The 19,096-nt window shown below is 43.5% G+C and overlaps 2 protein-coding genes across 2 annotated transcripts in view; one reads left to right on the top strand and one right to left on the bottom strand.

Moving 5' to 3' along the window:
• LOC120059935 (ataxin-7) overlaps positions 1 to 6,071 on the bottom strand; it is a 33,695-nt gene extending 27,624 nt beyond the window's left edge. The window contains exons 1-2 of the mRNA XM_039009014.1: positions 5,932 to 6,071; positions 1,424 to 1,523 (exon numbers count right to left, since the gene is read on the bottom strand). The gene's annotated coding sequence lies outside the window, so the exon portion shown is untranslated. The remainder of the gene's footprint in view (positions 1 to 1,423; positions 1,524 to 5,931) is intronic.
• Positions 6,072 to 8,237: 2,166 nt separating this feature from the next.
• Positions 8,238 to 13,224, top strand: thoc7 (THO complex 7). The gene is given in 8 exon segments (XM_038964324.1): positions 8,238 to 8,258; positions 8,370 to 8,527; positions 8,763 to 8,890; positions 9,003 to 9,029; positions 9,032 to 9,088; positions 9,296 to 9,357; positions 12,993 to 13,067; positions 13,168 to 13,224. Coding segments are annotated over 8 exon segments (585 nt in total).
• Positions 13,225 to 19,096: the final 5,872 nt, after the last annotated feature.

The raw sequence follows: 19,096 nt of genomic DNA, 5'->3' as shown, positions 1-19,096 counted from the left end.
ATGTGCATCTGCGATAGCTGAAAGTCTGACACTGATGTGATTTTCCAACAGCAAGGCTCAATGCAACATGGCAGTGTTGCCATTGTTTATACATTTTTTTCTTTATAAGGTTATCATAAACATGTCTCCGACCCCCATATCACACACTCACAAACTGAAAATATACAGTGTACAAAACACCAAGACAGCTTTCAGCTGGTCAGTCTATGATCCCTTACTGATGTCACCTGTTAAATCCACTTCAAATCAGTGTAGATGAAGGGGAGAAGACAGGTTAAAGAAGAATTTTTAAACCTTGAGACAATTGAGACATGGATTGTGTATGTGTGAATGGGCAAGACAAAAGATTTCAGTGCCTTTGAACAGGGTATGGTAGCAGATGCCAGGCGCAACGATTTGAGTGTGTCAAGAACTGCAAAGCTGCTGGGTTTTTCACACTCAACAGTTTCCCATGTGTATCAAAAATGTTCCACCAACCAAAGGACATCCAGCCAACTTGACAACTGTGGGAAGCATTGGAATCAACATAGGCCAGCATCCCTGTGAAACGCTTGACACCTTGTAGAGTCCATGCCGCGACTAATTGAGGCTGTTCTGAGGGCAAAAAGGGGTGCAACTCAATATTAGGAAGGAATACAGTGTGTGTACATTGTACAATGAATTGGTGAGACAGCCTCAAATATCACATTCATTTGTACATATCCACTGTATAGACAAATCGTGGCAAAGTTGGTTCCTGTCAATCAGGTCTTTCGTTATGTTCCTGTTGGTAAAAAAACACCTTAATGATTGGCTGACAATGGCACCTACCACAATGCAGGTGATGGCTGTTTGTGAAGCTCAAATGCAGAAACTTGCAGTCGACAGTAGTCAAAACTTCATGACCTTTGATAGCATGGTTTTTGTAAAGTTCATGCAGTCGAATGAGCTAGTTGGACCATTTTGTAATCCCCACAATGCAATGCACTTTGACGACTTGACAGAAGTGATCCACTCAAACGGGCCAACTGACTCGGGGAGCCAACGCAGCTCTTTAGGTATCAAACATACCTCCATTACACTTCACCCCACTTTGACTTCTTCCTCCTTCTCACAGAGACCCATTGGGGTCATTGAACTAATGTGACCCACAGGGTCCAAACCCAAAAGCGCATTAGCCTACTAAGTCAAAGCCCAACTCTTCAGGACTCAGGCTAGGTTACTCATATGTAAGTTTGGTCATCAAACCACTTCCGTTACACTTATTAATGAAGTATCAATATCTTAGAGATTTTGTAATTAAATGGCAGCTGAAAAACTGCAGTCCTGAGAGAAGAGTCTGACTGTAGCCATGTCGCAGGACTGTGGAAAGCCTCAAAACTGGAACCAGTGATGGTTAGAATTTCAGTAGAAAAACAGATCATTGTGCTCGCTGAACCCTTACCTTGTCAAATGTGGAAAAGGGAACTCAATCGTAACTGGATCAGTAGAACCTCATCAGTTTGGGTGATCGCTGGTCGCCCCACACAAGTTGTGGAAGGAATCTGGGTGAGACAGAGACGGGAGGAAAAAGTTAGTATCAGCTTCATTCTTTTCCCTGTCTTGATACCGTATTCAAGGTTTAGGGAATTACGGGGTTGTTTGTCTGGAAGATAACACCACCTCCCATTCTCCTGGTGGATCTGGATCCGCAGCTTTCACGCTAGCACGAGCTACTTATGGAGCTCCTCGCCGCAGCAGAGTAATCCAATCCAATAAGCACTATCCTTGGTTAACCACTCCAGAGCCCTGCAGTTTGCAGCCCAATCATCCCTTTAAAGATGATATTTTGTTTTAAAGAACTTTAAACCATTTGTTTTACCATTGTAGGATTCTCATCAATTCAACACAATGTGAATAATGACAACAGTATCACAAAGATGGAGATTATATAGGTGAATATGAATCCCTTTATGAGATTTATTGCCCCGTTTGCTACAGTGACAAGAATGTGGAGGAATTTCTATAACAGGCGTTGGTATGAGGGGATCAAATTGTCTTGTGCCAGAGTTGCACACAGTATAGAGTAGCTTATGCCTAGGCTATCATACAACAAAACTGTTGCTAGCTAATAGAGAGTTGCATTTCAATGAAGCTTAGCTTAATCAAAAAGATGTACACGTTAGAGCTGGGACGATAAACAGAATTATCCATACCGAGCACGCAAGCATTTTGCTGATATCATTCATTATGATAAGTAGCTTATACTAGAGAAATGTGAAGTTTGAAATTAAATAAGTTTGATAATATGGGTGACTGTTGCCATAAATTGCCCCATTAACAATCAAACTAGTAGTAGTAGTTTAAAGGGTAATAAAAAAAAACTGTGGTGCACATTAACGTTAAAAATCATTCTATTTATCGTTATGGCATCAATCGAGGCAATTTATCACAATATGGATTTTTGTCCATATGGTCCAGCTCTAGTACACATCCTTACATCACTAAACACAATAGGCCTAGGCTACATATACCACTGATGCGTCATGACTTCAACTAGCCTAGGCCTACGAGGCAAAGCATAGGCCTACAAGGCAACATAATGTAGACTACATTAGAGGACTTAAGCCTAGTTAATGCAAAAGCCACATTTTCCAAATTGTAGAACTAGCAAGTAATCTATTGAAATTCTGACACCAAAAATGTGTCGTTACTTTATTTACCAATCAGCTAGCATTAGCTGCATTATATGTAAACTAATAGTGAAATAGTTACTTGTTAATTTGCTAAAACAATTACTAATCAAGAGCATTAGCTAGGTAGTAGGTTAAATGTATTATTTGAGTGTACTACATTTGTGTTAAAATAATCAAAACGATTTACATTAGTAGAAAAAAAAGGATTAGGCCAATTGTATACAATGTCTTTATGCTACATTTGGTTTGTCAGTTACTCAAAATCCAATGCACTTTGGTCATGCAAATGATTGTTCATATGAATGACAACATTGTGGCACAGACACTCTTGCATGGTTCTTTGGAGGGTATTTCACTGCTCAACACCAATGTTCTCCGCACAAAATACATTTAACATTGTAAAAATAATAAATGAATAGTTTAGACTCCATTGAGACAAACACAGAAGTAACACCATACTTATTCGAAACAAATTTTATCTGTCACATGCGCCGAACACTGGGCCGTGCGCACAAACCTCTATTGCTCCTTACGGTCAGATGCCGAGAAGTTGCCATACCAGGCAGTGATGCAACCGGTCAGGATGCTCTCGATGGTACAGCTGTATAACTTTGAGGATCTGGGGACCCATGCCAAATCTTTTCAGTCTCCTGAGGGGGAAAAGGTGTTGTCGTGCCCTCTTCACGGCTGTCTTGGTGTGTTTGGATCATGATAGTTTGTTGGTGATATGGACACCAAGGACCCGCTCCACTACAGCCCCTTCAATGTTAACGGGGGCCTGTTCGGCCCTCCTTTTCCTGTAGTCCAATGTGTCTTGCTCACATTGAGGGAGAGGTTGTTGTCCTGGCACCACACTGCCAGGTCTCTGACCTCCTCCCTATATGCAGTCTCATCGTTGTCGGTGATCAGGCCTACCACTGTTGTGTCGTCTGCAAACTTAATGGCGTTGGAGTCGTGCTTGGCCACACAGTTGTGGGTGAGCAGGGAGTACAGGAGGGAACTAAGCACGCACCCCTGAGGGGCCCCAACGTTGAGGATCAGCGTGTCAGATGTGTTGTTCCCTAACCTTACCACCTGGGGGGCGGTCCGTCAGAAAGCCCAGGATCCAGCTGCAGAGGGAGGTGATTAGTCCCTGGGTCCTTAACTTAGTGATGAGCTTTGTGGGCACTATGGCGTTGAACACTGAGCTGTAGTCAATGAACAGCATTCTCACATATATGTGTTCCTTTTGTCCAGGTGTGAAAGGGCATTGTGGGGTGCGATTGAGATTTAATCATCTGTGGATCTGTTGGGGCGATATGCGAATTGTAGTGGGTCTAGGGTTTCCCGGGATGATGGTGTTGATGTGAGCCATGACAAGCCTTTCAAAGCACTTCATGGCTACAGACGTGAGTGCTACGGGGCGGAAGTCATTTAGGCAAGTTACCGTTGCTTTCTTGGGCACAGGGACTATGGTGGTCTGCTTGAAACATGTAGATATTACACACTGTCAGGAAGAGGTTGAAAATATCAGTGTAGAAACTTGCCAGTTGGTCCGCACATGCTCCGAGTAGACGTCCTGGTAATCCGTCTGGCCCCGCGGCCTTGTGAAAGTAGAAGGTCTTGCTCACATCAGCTACGGAGAGTGTGATCACAGACATCCGGAACAGCTTTGTGCTCTCATGCACGCTTCAGTGTTGCTTGCTTCAAACGAGCATAAAAGGCTTCTGGTAGGCTCGTGTCACTGGGCAGCTCGTGGCTGTGCTTCCCTTTGTAGTTTGTAATCGTTTGCAAGCCCTGCCACAGCCGTCGAGCATCAGAGCTGGTGTAGTAGGATTCAATCTTAGTCCTATATTGACGCTTTGCCTGTTTGATGGTTCGTCTGAGGGCATAGCGGGATTTCTTACAAGCGTCTGGATTAGTGTCCCGCTCCTTGAAAAAGTGGAAGCTCTCGGCTTTAGCTCGGTGCGGATGTTGCCTGTAATCCATGGTTTCTTGTTGGGATATGTACATACGGTCACTGTGGGGACGACGTCGCCGATGCACTTATTGATGAAGCCGGTGACTGAGGTGGTATACTTCTCAATGCCATTGGATGAATCCCGGAACATATTCCAGTCTGTGCTAGCAAAATAGTACTGTCGTCTCTGTGTGGTGTAAAGGTGGTCTAGAGTTTTTTTTCCTAGACCACCTTTAGGCCGTTATTGTAAATAAGAATTAGTTCTTAACTGACTTGCCTAGTTAAATAAAACCTCATCGGGTCTAATGGTGGCCCTGTGCCTTCCGGGATCCTTGGGATGTTCCCCCCATTGAAGTTGAAATGTTAAAAGTTTAAGGCAGGGTTTCTCAAACTCGGTCTTCAGGGACCACAAGGGGTACACGTTTTGGTTTTTGCCCTACCACTACACAGCTGATTCAAATAATCAACTAATCATCAAGCTTTGATATGTAAAAAAATATATATATATATATATTTAACTAGGCAAGTCAGTTAAGAACAAATTCTTATTTACAATGACGACCTACCCCGGCCAAACCCTAACAACGCTGGGCCAATTGTGCGCCGCCCTATGGGACTCCCAATTCCGGCCGGTTGTGATACAGCCTGGAATCGAACCAGAGTCTCTAGTAACACCTCTACCAGATGCAGTGCCTTAAACCGCTGCACCACTCGGGAGCCTAAGTGATAATTTGAATCAGCTGTGTGGTGTTAATGCAAAAACCAAAACGTGCACCCCTTGGGGTCCCGAGGACCGAGTTGGGGAAACACTGGGTTAAGGTTGGGTTAGGGACGTCCCAAGGATCCCGAGTAGCACTGACCATCTCACGCTTGCGCACGAGCATGCCGTCAAAGACGATATAAAGACAAGATGTTTATGACTAAGATGAAAACGTGTCAGTTTATCACTTTTACGACGTTGGCGTAATAACATGTTCAACTACTTAAGACATTGTCTCGAATATAGCTAGTGCCTTTAGATTTCGAGAAATTTACAACTAAGGAATTTTTTCTCTCTTAGTTTTTCACTCATTAACTTCTCAAACATCAAACCCCGGCATGGTCTGCTTGGTGTTTCGCAAGCGTTCCCGGAAGTCTCGCGATGTTGCGCCTCTGGTTTAGAAACTCTGTGCCCATATCACCAAACTGTAGATCATTTCGCAGTCAATCGAGGAGTGGCTAGCTAGCTATCATTAGCGCTAACTCAAGTAAGCTAGCTAGCTGGCCAGCCATATATTCCAATGAACCTGGCAGAAGTCATTAACAGCCGAAATAGAAACATGATGTATTTGCACTTACCAAGGTCCTGGACGTTGGGGATGCAAATGTGACGGCAGACAGATACAAATCTGTTGAATGTGGCGGATATTAAAGTATGGAGATCGTGCAGAAAGAACGAATGCAATGCTCACTGACTGTGGAGGTCTTTACCAGGTGCTTCCATGTCTGTTTACCAAACTGCATTCTGGGATGCAGACGTCACAATTTTTTACAGTTTATACTTCACGCACGCACGTCGCTGCCGTGCCAGCTAACTGTTTTACCCGTTCTTTTATTCCACAATGGGTTTCACAGAGCTGAAACTGGTAGCATTTGGTGTCTTGTCATAGGGGCCAAGTAACAATTTTCAGCAAAATACATGCACCGTAATCGTGAACGAAGAGGAGTAGTTTCACGAGATTCTCATGCTGTCAAAATTAACACGAGCTGGTCTTTTGACCAATCCGTGACCTTTTTTTTCAGAGGCGGGGTATTTTCGGGGTGCGTTCAGTCAGAGATACTTTTAAGGAGATGGGAAACTCCATTGGAATCGTATTAACGCCCTTGTATATGTTGCCCATGCAGCGCCAATGGGCCGCGCGGTGCATTATGGGTGATTATAGTACAACGCTAGCACCACAGAGTTTCTAAACCCAAAGACTCGACATTGCGAGACTTCCGGGAACATTTTGACCATGGAGACCAGGCCAGGTTTTGGGGTTTGAGAAATCAATGAGGGAAGTGAACATTTCTTCCTTAGCTGTTAATTTTATCGAAATCTAAAGGCACAACCTAGATTTGAGACAATGTCTTAGGTAGTTGAGGATGTTAAAAACAACTTTATATTGAATGAGTGGGTTTGAGTTGATAGCCTGCACATGCGCAGTTCGACGCAAAACGACCGGTAGAGCTGATTACGTATATATATGCGCATGCGCTTAGCTAACCAACGTCGCCATGACATCGCCTACAAGCGTGACTCGGGATTTCCATTGGAGAAGCAGTTTCTGCCTGTCTTCATATTGTACTCTCTTTGATAGTACTACCACATAGATGAAGAAGGGATAGGGACAACTGGGCCAAAAATCTGTCTTCTCCAGCAGGTGGTGTTTCGTTTCTTTCGCTCACCAAGCGAGGAGTTTTTGTATGGAGGTCAATGAGAGTCGAATTTGGTCAAAGAAAATGTAATGGCTTATTTTCTATGTGAGGTTTATTTGATCAAATATACGTTTCGTAATGCTTAGGTTGTTACGAGTGTACTGGTGTAAGTAGGGCACGTGACACCCCGGCAACTTTGAGAAAAAACACTATATTGGAGTTGTTTCGAGATGGCTATGCATATTCATGACATGTGGCTAGTAGCATAGCATCTCTCTCGATTAAATACAGGCGGTTGACGTCAACACCCTCATCGAATATAAATAACGAAATATATCCACCAATCCAAAGAGAGGAATAGGTGGGAGCTTGTCTTGTCATTATATCCAAATCTCTGATTACTTCAAGGAATGAATGTGAGCACAGAGATCCAACATTAACACGAATTTCATGAACAAGAAGCTCAACATTACAAACCTTTTCCAGGATTTGAGATAATTAACTTGGCCTCTATAATATTGTATAGCTTTGAAATCGTGACATTACGTACTTTCGAGGAAAATAGACAGCTTTGAGGGCTGCACATGCGGCGTTTGGAGCAAGACGACCGTTAGACCTGATGACGTATTTCTACGTATTAGCTTTGCTGGAATCGCCTACAAGTGAGATCGGGGATTTCTATTGGAGAAGCAGTTTTAGCCTAGAAATCTTCATACTGTACTGTCTTTGGTTCTACTAGGTTTTTATCAAAGATTTGTATAACTAACCCTAAGCTCATTGTTCTATCTGTATTTTTATGTTCTGAATGCAGCCCTTTTTATTTCCTTTAACGATAAAGTTAAATTAAAAGAAGAGCAAATTTACCTGGACAAATGGGTGCTGTAGCTGATGGAGATTGTTCATTGTTTGATATTACCCAATTAGCTAGCGAACTAATGTGTTATTGAGATTGGTTTCTTAATCATACTACCTGTCTAATTAGTTCTGTGTATTTGAAATGGCCACTTTAATCTCATTTTGAAGGCATCAGCTACATTGAATAACTGGATACTGTACATGTATTGTTAACTATGCTATCTAGCTAAAATGCTAGCCTGTGGTGCCATTTAGCCAACTTAGTTAACTAGCTTGCTAGTGAACTATTGTGTATATTATTTATTCATGAGTGATGATAGTTGCTAGCTACATCTCTTGTGTTTAGCGACATCATTTTACACAAGCATGACAGATCTTTTGAGTTCGTCATCATGAACAACCGGTGTGAATGTGTTAGCTAGCAGATCAGGCTTTGATTATTTGATTCTGCTGTGTAGTGCAAGGGCAAAAACCAAAACGTGCAGGGAGGGCCCCAGGGCCGCGTCTGGGAAACCCTCCTCTAGGAGGTGGTCAAAGTGCTCATTGGTAACGTTGCTTACTTATCCATTACAGACAAAGTTATTTGGAAACGTCTTCTCATTGATGGAGACAACCAAAGTATCAATGTTCTTTTGAAGAACTTTACTAAATGGTGCAATTCAACTGGGTTGCCTGAAGAAGGGTACATGTGACTGCTCTGCCCTGTGTGATAAGCCGTTGTTCCTACTAGCTAACCAGCTACCGCCAATCATTGCCTATTGTAGCCACATCAAAACCAGGAGAGATTGATTTGACTAATGAAACATTTTCTCTTGGTCTTGACAAGCCTATATATGGCTAATACTGTTTCATTCAAGTTTACATCAACTGTCATGTAAACTATCTTAAAGTAAAATTATAATTATTTCTCTTTGCAGATTTACACAGTACCAGAGGATGTAGGGTACATAGGCACAATGTCAATTCTCAATGGGGAAGACCTTGCTGGTGTATGACATGAACCTCTGGGAAATGGAAAACGATGAGAAAATATACACTGACATAAGTGAGAGAAATGAGACTGGCGTCTCAGTCCATTACACTACATTCTACTGTCAACCCATACCTTAGTCAAAACTTGTAGTCACACCCTATTTCATTATCTTTTTTCTCTTTAGAACAAAACATAACATCAGCACATGATACAAATCAGAATGACAAAAGGAGATCCAGAGGGCAAAGAAAATCCAAAATAATCAGCAAGGTGAGGTTGATCGGGTGCACTTCAAGATGTATTAAAGTGCAAGATGGCTATAAAAGTTTTTGGGGAAATTATCTATTGAGGTTTTTCACTTGCACAGTTATTGGTTAGTCTTGTGTCAATACTTTTAGTACAGAGATCTGGTACAGTACTGTTCATGATAGAGTAGAATCAAATGTTCTTTGTGCCCTTTAATTTAGCATTTTCTAGAGTATGATGCACTGGCAAAGGTCATCCAGCAACATCCAGATCACCATGGAACATTAAAGTGAGTTAACTTCCTCTTTTCTTGACACATTTTAATGGAGGCAGCCAATATGTTCATCTACGCAGATACAGTGCATTCGGAAAATATTCAGACCCCTTGACTTTTTCCACATTTTGTTACCATACCATCTTGTTCTAAAATTGATTAAAATATATAAATTCCTCATCAATCTACACACAATACCCCATAATGACAAAGCGAAAACAGGTTTGTAAAATAAAATAAATCCTTATTTACATAAGTATTCAGACCCTTTGCTATGAGTCTCGAAATTGAGCTCAGGTGCATCCGGTTTCCATTGATCACCCTTGAGATGTTTCTACAACTTGATTGGAGTCCACCTGTGGTAAATTCAATGGATTGGACATGATTTGGAAAGGCACACAAATAAGGTCCCACAGTTGACAGTGCATGTCAGAGCAGAAACCAAGCCATGAGGTCAAAGGAATTGTCCGTAGAGCTCCAAAGACAAGGTTGTGTCCTAAAGGACTCTAATCATGAGAAACAAGATTTTCTGATCTGATGAAACCAAGATTGAACTCTTTGTCCTGAATGCCAAGTGTCAAGTCTGGAGGAAACCTGGCACCATCCCTACAGTGAAGCATGGTGGTGGCAGCATCATGCTGTGGGAATGTTTTTCAGTGGCAATGACTGGAGACTAGTCAGGATCAAGGGAAAGATGATTGGAGCAAAGTACAGAGAGATCCTTGATGAAAACCTGGGGCAAAGGGTTACTTTCCAACAGGACAACAACCCTAATCACACAGCCAAGACAGTGCAGGAGTGGCTTTGGGACAAGTCTCTGAATGTCCTTGAGTGCCAAGATTGTAGCGTCAAACCCACAAAGTCTCGAGGCTGTAATCACTGCCAAAGGTGCTTCAACAAAGTACTGAGTAAGGGGTCTGAATACTTAAAAACTTCTTATGGGCAGGTGGGACGGTAGCGCCCCACCTGGCCAACATCTGGTGAAATTGCAGAGCGCGAATTTCAAATTACAGAAATATAAATATTTAACATTCATGAAAATACAAGTATTATACATCAAAATATAGTTTAACTTCTTGTTAATCCAGCCGCTGTGTCAGATTTCAAAAAGGCTTTACGGCGAAAGCACACCATGCTATTATCTGAGGACAGCACCCGGCATACAAAACATGAAAAACATTTTTCAACCAGGCAGGTGCGACACGAAAGTCAGAAATAGCGATATAATAAATGCCTTACCTTTGAAGATCTTCTTTTGTTGGCACTCCAAAAGTTCCCAGTTACATCACAAATGGTCCTTTTGTTCGATAGAGTCTTTCTTTATATCCATAAAAACTCATTTTAGCTGGCGCGCTTCATTCAATACTCCACCGGTTTCCCTACTTCAAAATGCATACAAAATGAATCCCAAACGTTACCAATAAACGTATCCAAACAAGTCAAACAACGTTTATAATCAAATCTCAGGTACCCTAATACGTAAATAAACAATAAAATGTAAGACGGAGAATAGTATGTTCATTACCGGAGATAAATAACAAAGAACACGCTTTCACCCACGAGCATGGAAACACTACACTACTTAGAAAAACTACAACTTCCAGCTAATTCTTCCAAAAAACAGCCTGAAACTCTTTCTAAAGATTGTTGACATCTAGTGGAAGCCCTATGAACTGCAATCTGGGAGGACTTCGCCTCATAATAAACATGAAAGCCATTTGAAACAGTTGAAGGCTGACATTTTTGGGGGGGGATGGTTTGTCCTCGGGGTTTCGCCTGCCATATCAGTTCTGTTATACTCACTGACATAATTTTAACAGTTTTAGAAACTTTAGAGTGTTTTCTATCCAAATCTACAATTATATGCATATCATAGCTTCTGGGCCTGAGTAACAAGCAGTTTACTTTGGGCATGCTTTTTTACTGCCCCCTACCCAAGAGAGGTTTTAAGTAAATGTGATATTAACGTTTTTTTTAATATACAGTACTGTGCAAAAGTTTTAGGAAGGTGTGAAATGCTGTAAAGTAAGAATGCTTTAAAAAAATAGATATGTTAATAGATTATATTTATTAATTAACTAAATGCAAATTGAGTGAACAGGAGAAAAATCTAAATCAAATCTAAATTTGGTGTGAACACCCTTTGCCTTCAAAACAGCATACATTCTTGTAGGTACACTTGCACAAAGTCAGGGATATTGTAGGCATGTAGTCAGATGTATGATTAAACAATTATACCAAACAGGTGCTAATGATCATCAATTAATATGTAGGTTGAAACACAATCATTAACTGAAACAGCTGTGTAGGAGGAATAAAACTGGGTGAGGAACTGCCAAACTCAGCTAACAAGGTGAGGTTGCTGAAGACCGTTTCCTGTCAAAAGTCATACACCATGGTAAGACTGAGCACAGCAACAAGACACAAGGTAGTTGTTCTGCATCAGCAAGGTCTCTCCCAGGCAGAAATGTCAAAGCAGACAGGGGTTTCCAGATGTGCTGTCCAAACTCGTTTGAAGAAGCAAAAAGGAACGGGAAACGTTGAGGACCATAGACACAGTGGTCGGCCAAGGAAACTTACTGCAGCAGATGAGACACATCATGCTTGCTTCCCTTCGCAATCGGAAGATGTCCAGTAGTGCCATCAGCTCAGAATTGGCAGAAAACAGTGGGACCCTGGTACACCCATCTACTGTCCAGAGAAGTCTGGTCAGAAGTGGCCTTCATGGAAGACTTGCAACCAAAAAGCCATACCTCAGACGTGGAAACGAGGCCAAGCGACTCAGCTATGCACAAACACAGGAACTGGGGTGCAGAAAAATGGCAGCAGGTGCTCTGGACCAATGAGTCAACATTGGAAATATTTGGCTGTAGCAGAAGGCAGTTTGTTCGCAGAAGGGCTGGAGAGCGGTACACGAATGAGTGTCTGCAAGCAACAGTTAAGCACGGTGGAGGTTCTTTGCAAGTTTGGGGCTACATTTCTGCAAACGGAGTTGGGGATTTGGTCACAATTAATGGTCTCCTCAATGCTGAGAAGTACAGGCAGATACTTATCCATCATGCAATGCCATCAGGGAGGCATCTGATCGGCCCCAAATTTATTCTGCAGCATGACGACCCCAAACATACAGCAAAAGTCATTAAGAACTATCTTCAGCGTAAAGAAGAACAAGGAGTCCTGGAAGTAATGGTATGGCCCCCACAGAGCCCTGACCTCAACATTGAGTCTGTCTGGGATTACATGAAGAGAGAGAAGCACCTGAGGCTGCCTAAATCCACAGAACTGTGGTTAGTTCTCCAAGATGTTTGGGCCAACCTACCCTCAGAGTTCCTTCAAACTGTGTGCAAGTGTACCTAGAAGAATTGATGCTGTTTTGAAGGCAAAGGGTGGTAACAATCTACATCAAATCAATATTTCTTCTGTTCACTCACTTTGCATTTTTTTTATTGCTAAATATAAACTATTAACATGTCTCTTTTTTTAAAGCATTCTTACTTAACAGCATTTTTTCACACCTGCCTAAAACTTTTGCACAGCACTGTACATTTGCAACAATTTCTGAAAACCTCTTTTTGATTTGTCATTATGGGGCATTGTATGTAGCTTGTTGGGGGGTGGGGACAATTTAATCCATTTTAGAATAAGGCTGTAAAGTAACAATGTGGACATTTCTTTCTTGACAAAGAGCTTCACCAGCTGTCCCACATCAAAGAGAATGTGGGAAATAAGGTAGGCTTTTTTCCTGCTTGTGTTTTGTTTAATTTATATATTTTAACGTGATAAAAATATATAATTGATTATCTTAATATATTGTCTGAGTCCTCCTCAGCTGGAATTGAGGAAGAAACAGTTCCATGTGCTCCTCTGTACCATCCAGGAACTATAACACACTGGAGAGTAAATATCCACTGATGATGACTGTAGCCAGGAACTACAGCACACTAAAATGTAAATAAACAGACGACTGTAGCAAGACACTGAAGAGTAAGTATTAACAGATGACTGTAGCCGTTGTGGTCTGCATGGCAAGATGTGCTATGAGTTGATTCTGGACTGGGTTGTCAGTCAGTGATTGTGATCTACCCCTCTGCAATGATGTTGATGTATTTTGATTTCAGAGAATGATGACACTCAGGAAAGTTCCATGGAGAATGAATGCACCTCAGCTGTCAATGTAATGAAGAGTTATGTACTCTTAGATAATGTTTCATTTGAGTTTGTCTTAAGTTGAATTTAGTTTTTATATTACCTGTATGTATTTTCAATGAATGTTGTCAATTGCTCTTGTACTTTGTCTACATTAGAATGTCATAGTCTAGTAAGGGTTATTTATAATTACGCTGTCACTGGGTGGGAGTGTAGCTCGGGCTTATTGTTTTCCATCCATTAAGCACAGAATCTGCTATATTCACCTTGTTGCTAACATGACTATGGTTTGAGAATCTTCTCACAACTGTACACACCAGCACTCACCACATATTTTGGGTTTTCATTAAAGGTCCAATGCAGCTGTTCTCAATATCAAATAATTTCTGGTTAACATTTAAGTACCTTACTATCACAAATATATATATATATATATTTAGGGGATAGATCAGCTATGAAATTAGCATAATTGAAGACTATCAAATAACATATTTTGTAATATGCCCCTAGCCCCCTTTCCCCTAGTTGGAGGACTTGGTGTAAAAAAAAAAAAAAAAGTTTATTTTCCAATCATACTCGATTCCAAGTGTATCGGTCAATAAACAAATCACTCTAATCTTAATTCCTACCTTTGGATGTCCACAGACTAACCCATTTTTTCCCAGTACACTACCATTTTATTTTTTCCTTTTTGCAATACATTGTTATATTTTCCTGTGTCTTACAAGCAGTGGCGACCTGTCATCCAGGGCAAGTGGGACAGAGCCTGTTTTGCATGTTAATTTGGCATTAATACGTGTCACATGTTTGTAAAAAATAATTGAGTTAAAGCCACATACAAACATGGTCTTTTTTTGTTTGTTTGTTTTTTGCTTTGAGTAAGGCCGTTCCAAAATGCAGGTGTTTAAGCCTAGCTCAGTGCTTTTTGTGGTGGGGCAGCCTGCGGAAAATACAGAGTGTAGGGGTTGGTTCTCTAGTTGCGCCGGGATTGGCTCAGTGTTCTGTCACTCATGGGGACGCAAGCAAAATTCAAGCCACATGGTTGCTGCCATAAAGCTATATTAGAAGTGCCCATCCAAGGAGGCTCAAGGTCATTGGCCACAGAATTTTTTTTTTCAAATCACGTTATATCTACCGCAGCTTTGATTGGACTGATCATGTCAACATCATACTTTCAAAATCTTAGCTAGCAGTCATCATCATGAATCAAGTCGACCATCTACTGGCAAATCCTTTTCAATCCTGTTCAAATTATGAAGAGAAATTATAGATTAAATGTATCGGTGCTCATGGACATAAACATTACACAACATTAAGTTGGAAATCACAAATTCAACAATGAGTGGTTTGGAAGGGATCAGTGGCTAACTGCAAGCATTTGGTATTTTATTAGGATCCCCATTAGCTGTTGCAAAAGCAGAAGCTACTCTTCCTGGGGTCCACACAAAACACTAAACACAATACAGAATGACATAATACAGAACATCAATAGACAAGAACAGCTCAAAGACAGAACTACATAAACTCAGCAAAAAAAGAAACATTCTCTCACTGTCAACTACGTTTATTTTCAGCAAACTTAACATGTGTAAAAATGTGTATGAGCATAACAAGATTCAACAACTGAGACAATAACTGAACAAGTTCCACAGACATGTGACTAACAGAAATTGAATAATGTGTCCCTGAACAAAGGGGGGAGGGTCAAAATCAAATGTAACAGTCAGTATCTGGTGTGGACCAGCTGCATTAAGTACTGCAGTGCATCTCCTCCTCATGGACTGCACCAGATATGCCAGTTCTTGCTGTGAGATTTTACCCCACTCTTCCACCAAGGCACCTGCAAGTTCCCGGACATTTCTGGGGGGAATGGCCCTAGCGCTCACCCTTCGTTCACCCTTGAGGTCCAGGCTCTTCGCTGGCCATGGCAGAACACTGACATTCCTGGCTTGCAGGAAAACACACACAGAACGAGCAGTATGGCTGGTGGCATTGTCATGCTGGAGGGTCATGTCAGGATGAGCCTGCAGGAAGGGTACCACAAGAGGGAGGAGGATGTCTTCCCTGTAACGCACAGCGTTGAGATTGCCTGCAATGACAACAAGCTCAGTCCGATGGTGCTATGACACACCGCCCCAGACCATGACGGACCCTCCACCTCCAAATCGATCTCGCTCCAGAGTACAGGCCTCGGTGTAACGCTCATTCCTTCGACAATAAATGTGAATCCGACCATCACCCCTGGTGAGACAAAACCGCGACTCGTCAGTGAAGAGCACTTTTTGCCAGTCCTGTCTGGTCCAGCGGCGGTGGATTTGTGCCCATAGGCTGTCAGGTTTTGGCCAGGACTATTCAGGTTTTGGTCACTAGATGCCCCCATTGCGCCTTTTTTGAACCTTTTGTTTTTCCCTTGTTCTAATTATTATTTGCACCTGTGTGTCATTTCCTTGTAGGTATTTAAACCCTGTGTGTTCCTCAGTTATTTGCTCAGTGTTTGTATGTTAGCACCCTGCCATGCTGTGAACATGTATTTCTCCAGTTAGATTTTCCTGAGGTACTCTGGTTTTGTTCTTGTTTGTTTTTGATTATTCTTTTGAGGTTTGTTTTTTCCCTGCTGTTCTTACCACTTTGTGGATTTTCTTTGTAGCTCGGTGGATATTCATTTTTTCTCTTGGCATTACTTTTTGACGTTGTGGATTTTTATTTTTTGCCTGAAGATCTTTTTTCCTTTATTAAACCACCATCTCTAGTACTGCTGTGTCTGCCTCATCTTCTGGGTTCTGCCGACTATTAGTGACTGTTTCTCACACCGGGTCCTGACAGAAACACTGAGCCATTATAATGAACCCAGAGGCAGCCAGTACCCAGGATTTTTTTCCCATGCTGTCCCACCACGAGGGGACTGTCCAACGCTACGAAGCTGCTCTGGTTCAGCAAGAGGCCTTAATGGCTAGACATTCTCAACTTCTGTCGGAGATGCTGACTTCCATAAAGCAGATTTCTGATCGACTTTCCCCGGCAACCGCTTCTGCTCCAGTACATCAGATTCAAGTGCCCGTGGCAGTTAACCCCCTGGCTGAACCTCGTCTGCCGCCTCCCCAACGGTTCTCAGGTGATCCGAGTGTTTGTAAGGGGTTTTTCACCCAATGTTCTCTCTCCTTCGAGCTGCAACCATCGTCGTTTCCCACCGACCGGTCCAAGATAGCATATATCATCACCCTGCTGTCAGAAAAAGCCCTAGCCTGGGCTACTGCTGTGTGGGATGCCCAAAGTCCCTGCTGTGCCAGCTACTCTACCTTTGCTGAAGAATTCAAGCGAGTGTTTCAAGGTCCTACCAACGGCCCTGACTCAGTCAAACAGCTCCTGACTCTCCGCCAAGGTCGGCGCAGCGTGACGGACTATGCCATCCAGTTCCGCACTGTGGCAGCAGCAAGTGGCTGGAACGACGAGGCGCTCACAGTGTGCTTTTTGAAGGGTCTTTCCGACACCATCCAAGATGAACTGGCCACTCGGGAACCACCGGACAACCTCGAGTCCCTGATCAAGTTGGCCTTGCGCATAGACCAGCGTCTGAGAGAGAGAGAACTCAACTGTAGACCTCTCACCCTAGCTCCTATCGGCCCCAGCTCCGAGTCTCCACCTTTATCCTCGCTGACTCCACCGGAACCCATGCAGATTGGACGCATCTCCCAGGCTGAGAGAGACCGCCGGATGAGGGAACGATGCTGTCTATATTGTGGCAAACCGGGCCATTTCCGCTCCACGTATCCCGGGCTCCAGGGAAACGCACTCTCCCGTGCAGGCCTTGGAGGACTGTAACGGGAAACATAACCTCCTCCCATCCATCCAACTCCCGCCTGCTCTTTCCAGTCACCCTTTCCTGGGACAACCACGAGCTTCCCCTTCAAGCCTTGGTAGACTCTGGAGCCGCAGGTAACTTCATGGATGGTGTCTGGGCGAAGGAGAATGGCATTCCCTCTGAACCTCTAAGTGACCCCATGAGGGTTACTAAGTTGGATGGAAGCCCTTTGGGATCTGGACTTGTCACCCGTGTCACTACCCCCTTGCGACTTTCAGTTTCCCAACACCAGGAAATTATGAACTTTCATCTGATCTCCTGTTCCGAGTTCCCTATCGTCCTTGGATACCCCTGGCTTCACAGCCATAACCCTCACATCGACTGGTCTGTGGGCACTATCAAGCAGTGGGGTCCTACGTGCCAAGCCACTTGTATCTTCCCGAGTTCCCCGAGTTCCCCTCCCGAGTCTCTAGAATCCATCGACCTGTCCCGAGTTCCCGAGTGTTACCATGACCTCAAACCGGTATTTAGCAAACAGAGGGCCACCAAACTACCACCCCATAGACCTTACGATTGCCCCATCGACCTGTTTCCGGGCACCTGCCCCCCCAGGGGTCGGATCTTTTCCCTATCTCCTCCCGAACGAGCTGCTATGGATACCTACATCAAGGACGCTCTGGCAGCAGGCCTCATGCGTCCATCCACCTCGCCGGCGGGAGCAGGGTTTTTCTTTGTGGCCAAAAAAGACGGTGGATTACGTCCTTGCATCGACTACCGGGGACTCAATGCCATAACCGTCCGTAACCGCTACCCCTTATGGCCACAGCCTTTGAGCTGCTCCAGGAAGCAGTTGTCTTCACTAAGCTTGACCTGCGGAACGCATACCATCTTGTGCGGATCAAACCCGGTGACGAGTGGAAGACCGCTTTCAACACGCCTACTGGTCACTACGAATACTTGGTGATGCCCTTCGGCCTGACCAACGCCCCGGCTGTGTTCCAAGCGCTCATAAACGATGTGCTTAGGGATATGCTTAACATCTTCGTGTTTGTTTACTTGGATGACATCCTCATCTTTTCGAGCTCCCTTCAAGAACACACTAAGCATGTCAGACAAGTACTCAACGCCTCCTAGACAGCCATTTGTACGTTAAGCCGGAAAAGTGTGAATTCCATTCCTCTCGAGTACAATTCCTGGGATTTGTAGTGGAACCCGGTCGAGTCCAGATGGACCCCAGGAAGGTAGGGGCGGTAGCGGATTGGCCCACCCCCAAGTCCGTTAAGGAAGTTCAGCGTTTCCTGGGCTTCACTAACTTTTACCGCAAGTTCATCAAGAACTTCAGCTTGGTGGCAGCCCCTCTCTCAGCTTTAACCAAGGGTGGCAACACAAGGTTTCTGTGGGGAAAAGAAGCTGAGACGGCCTTCCAAGGACTCAAGCAGCGCATCCTCTCTGCCCCCATCCTGACACTACCGACGGCGGATGAACCTTTTGTGGTGGAGGTAGACGCATCAGAGGTTGGTGTTGGAGCTGTCCTGTCTCAGAGGGGTGAAGACAAGAGGCTTCATCCTTGCGCCTTCTTCTCTCACCGGCTTACCCCGGCCGAGAGGAATTACGATGTGGGGGATCGTGAACTCCTAGCGGTTAAGATGGCATTGAAGGAATGGAGGCACTGGCTCGAGGGGGCTTCTCAACCGTTTCAAGTGCTTACGGACCACAAAAATCTGGAGTATATCCAGCAGGCGAAGCGGTTGAACTCCAGACAAGCTCGATGGTCTCTTTTCTTCAATCGATTCCAGTTTATCCTCACCTATAG

This window comes from Salvelinus namaycush, chromosome 2 (genome assembly GCF_016432855.1).
Source record: "Salvelinus namaycush isolate Seneca chromosome 2, SaNama_1.0, whole genome shotgun sequence".
Classification (NCBI taxonomy): domain Eukaryota; kingdom Metazoa; phylum Chordata; class Actinopteri; order Salmoniformes; family Salmonidae; genus Salvelinus; species Salvelinus namaycush.
Note: the sequence above shows the minus strand (reverse complement) of the source record. Positions and strands in the feature narration are given on the sequence as shown.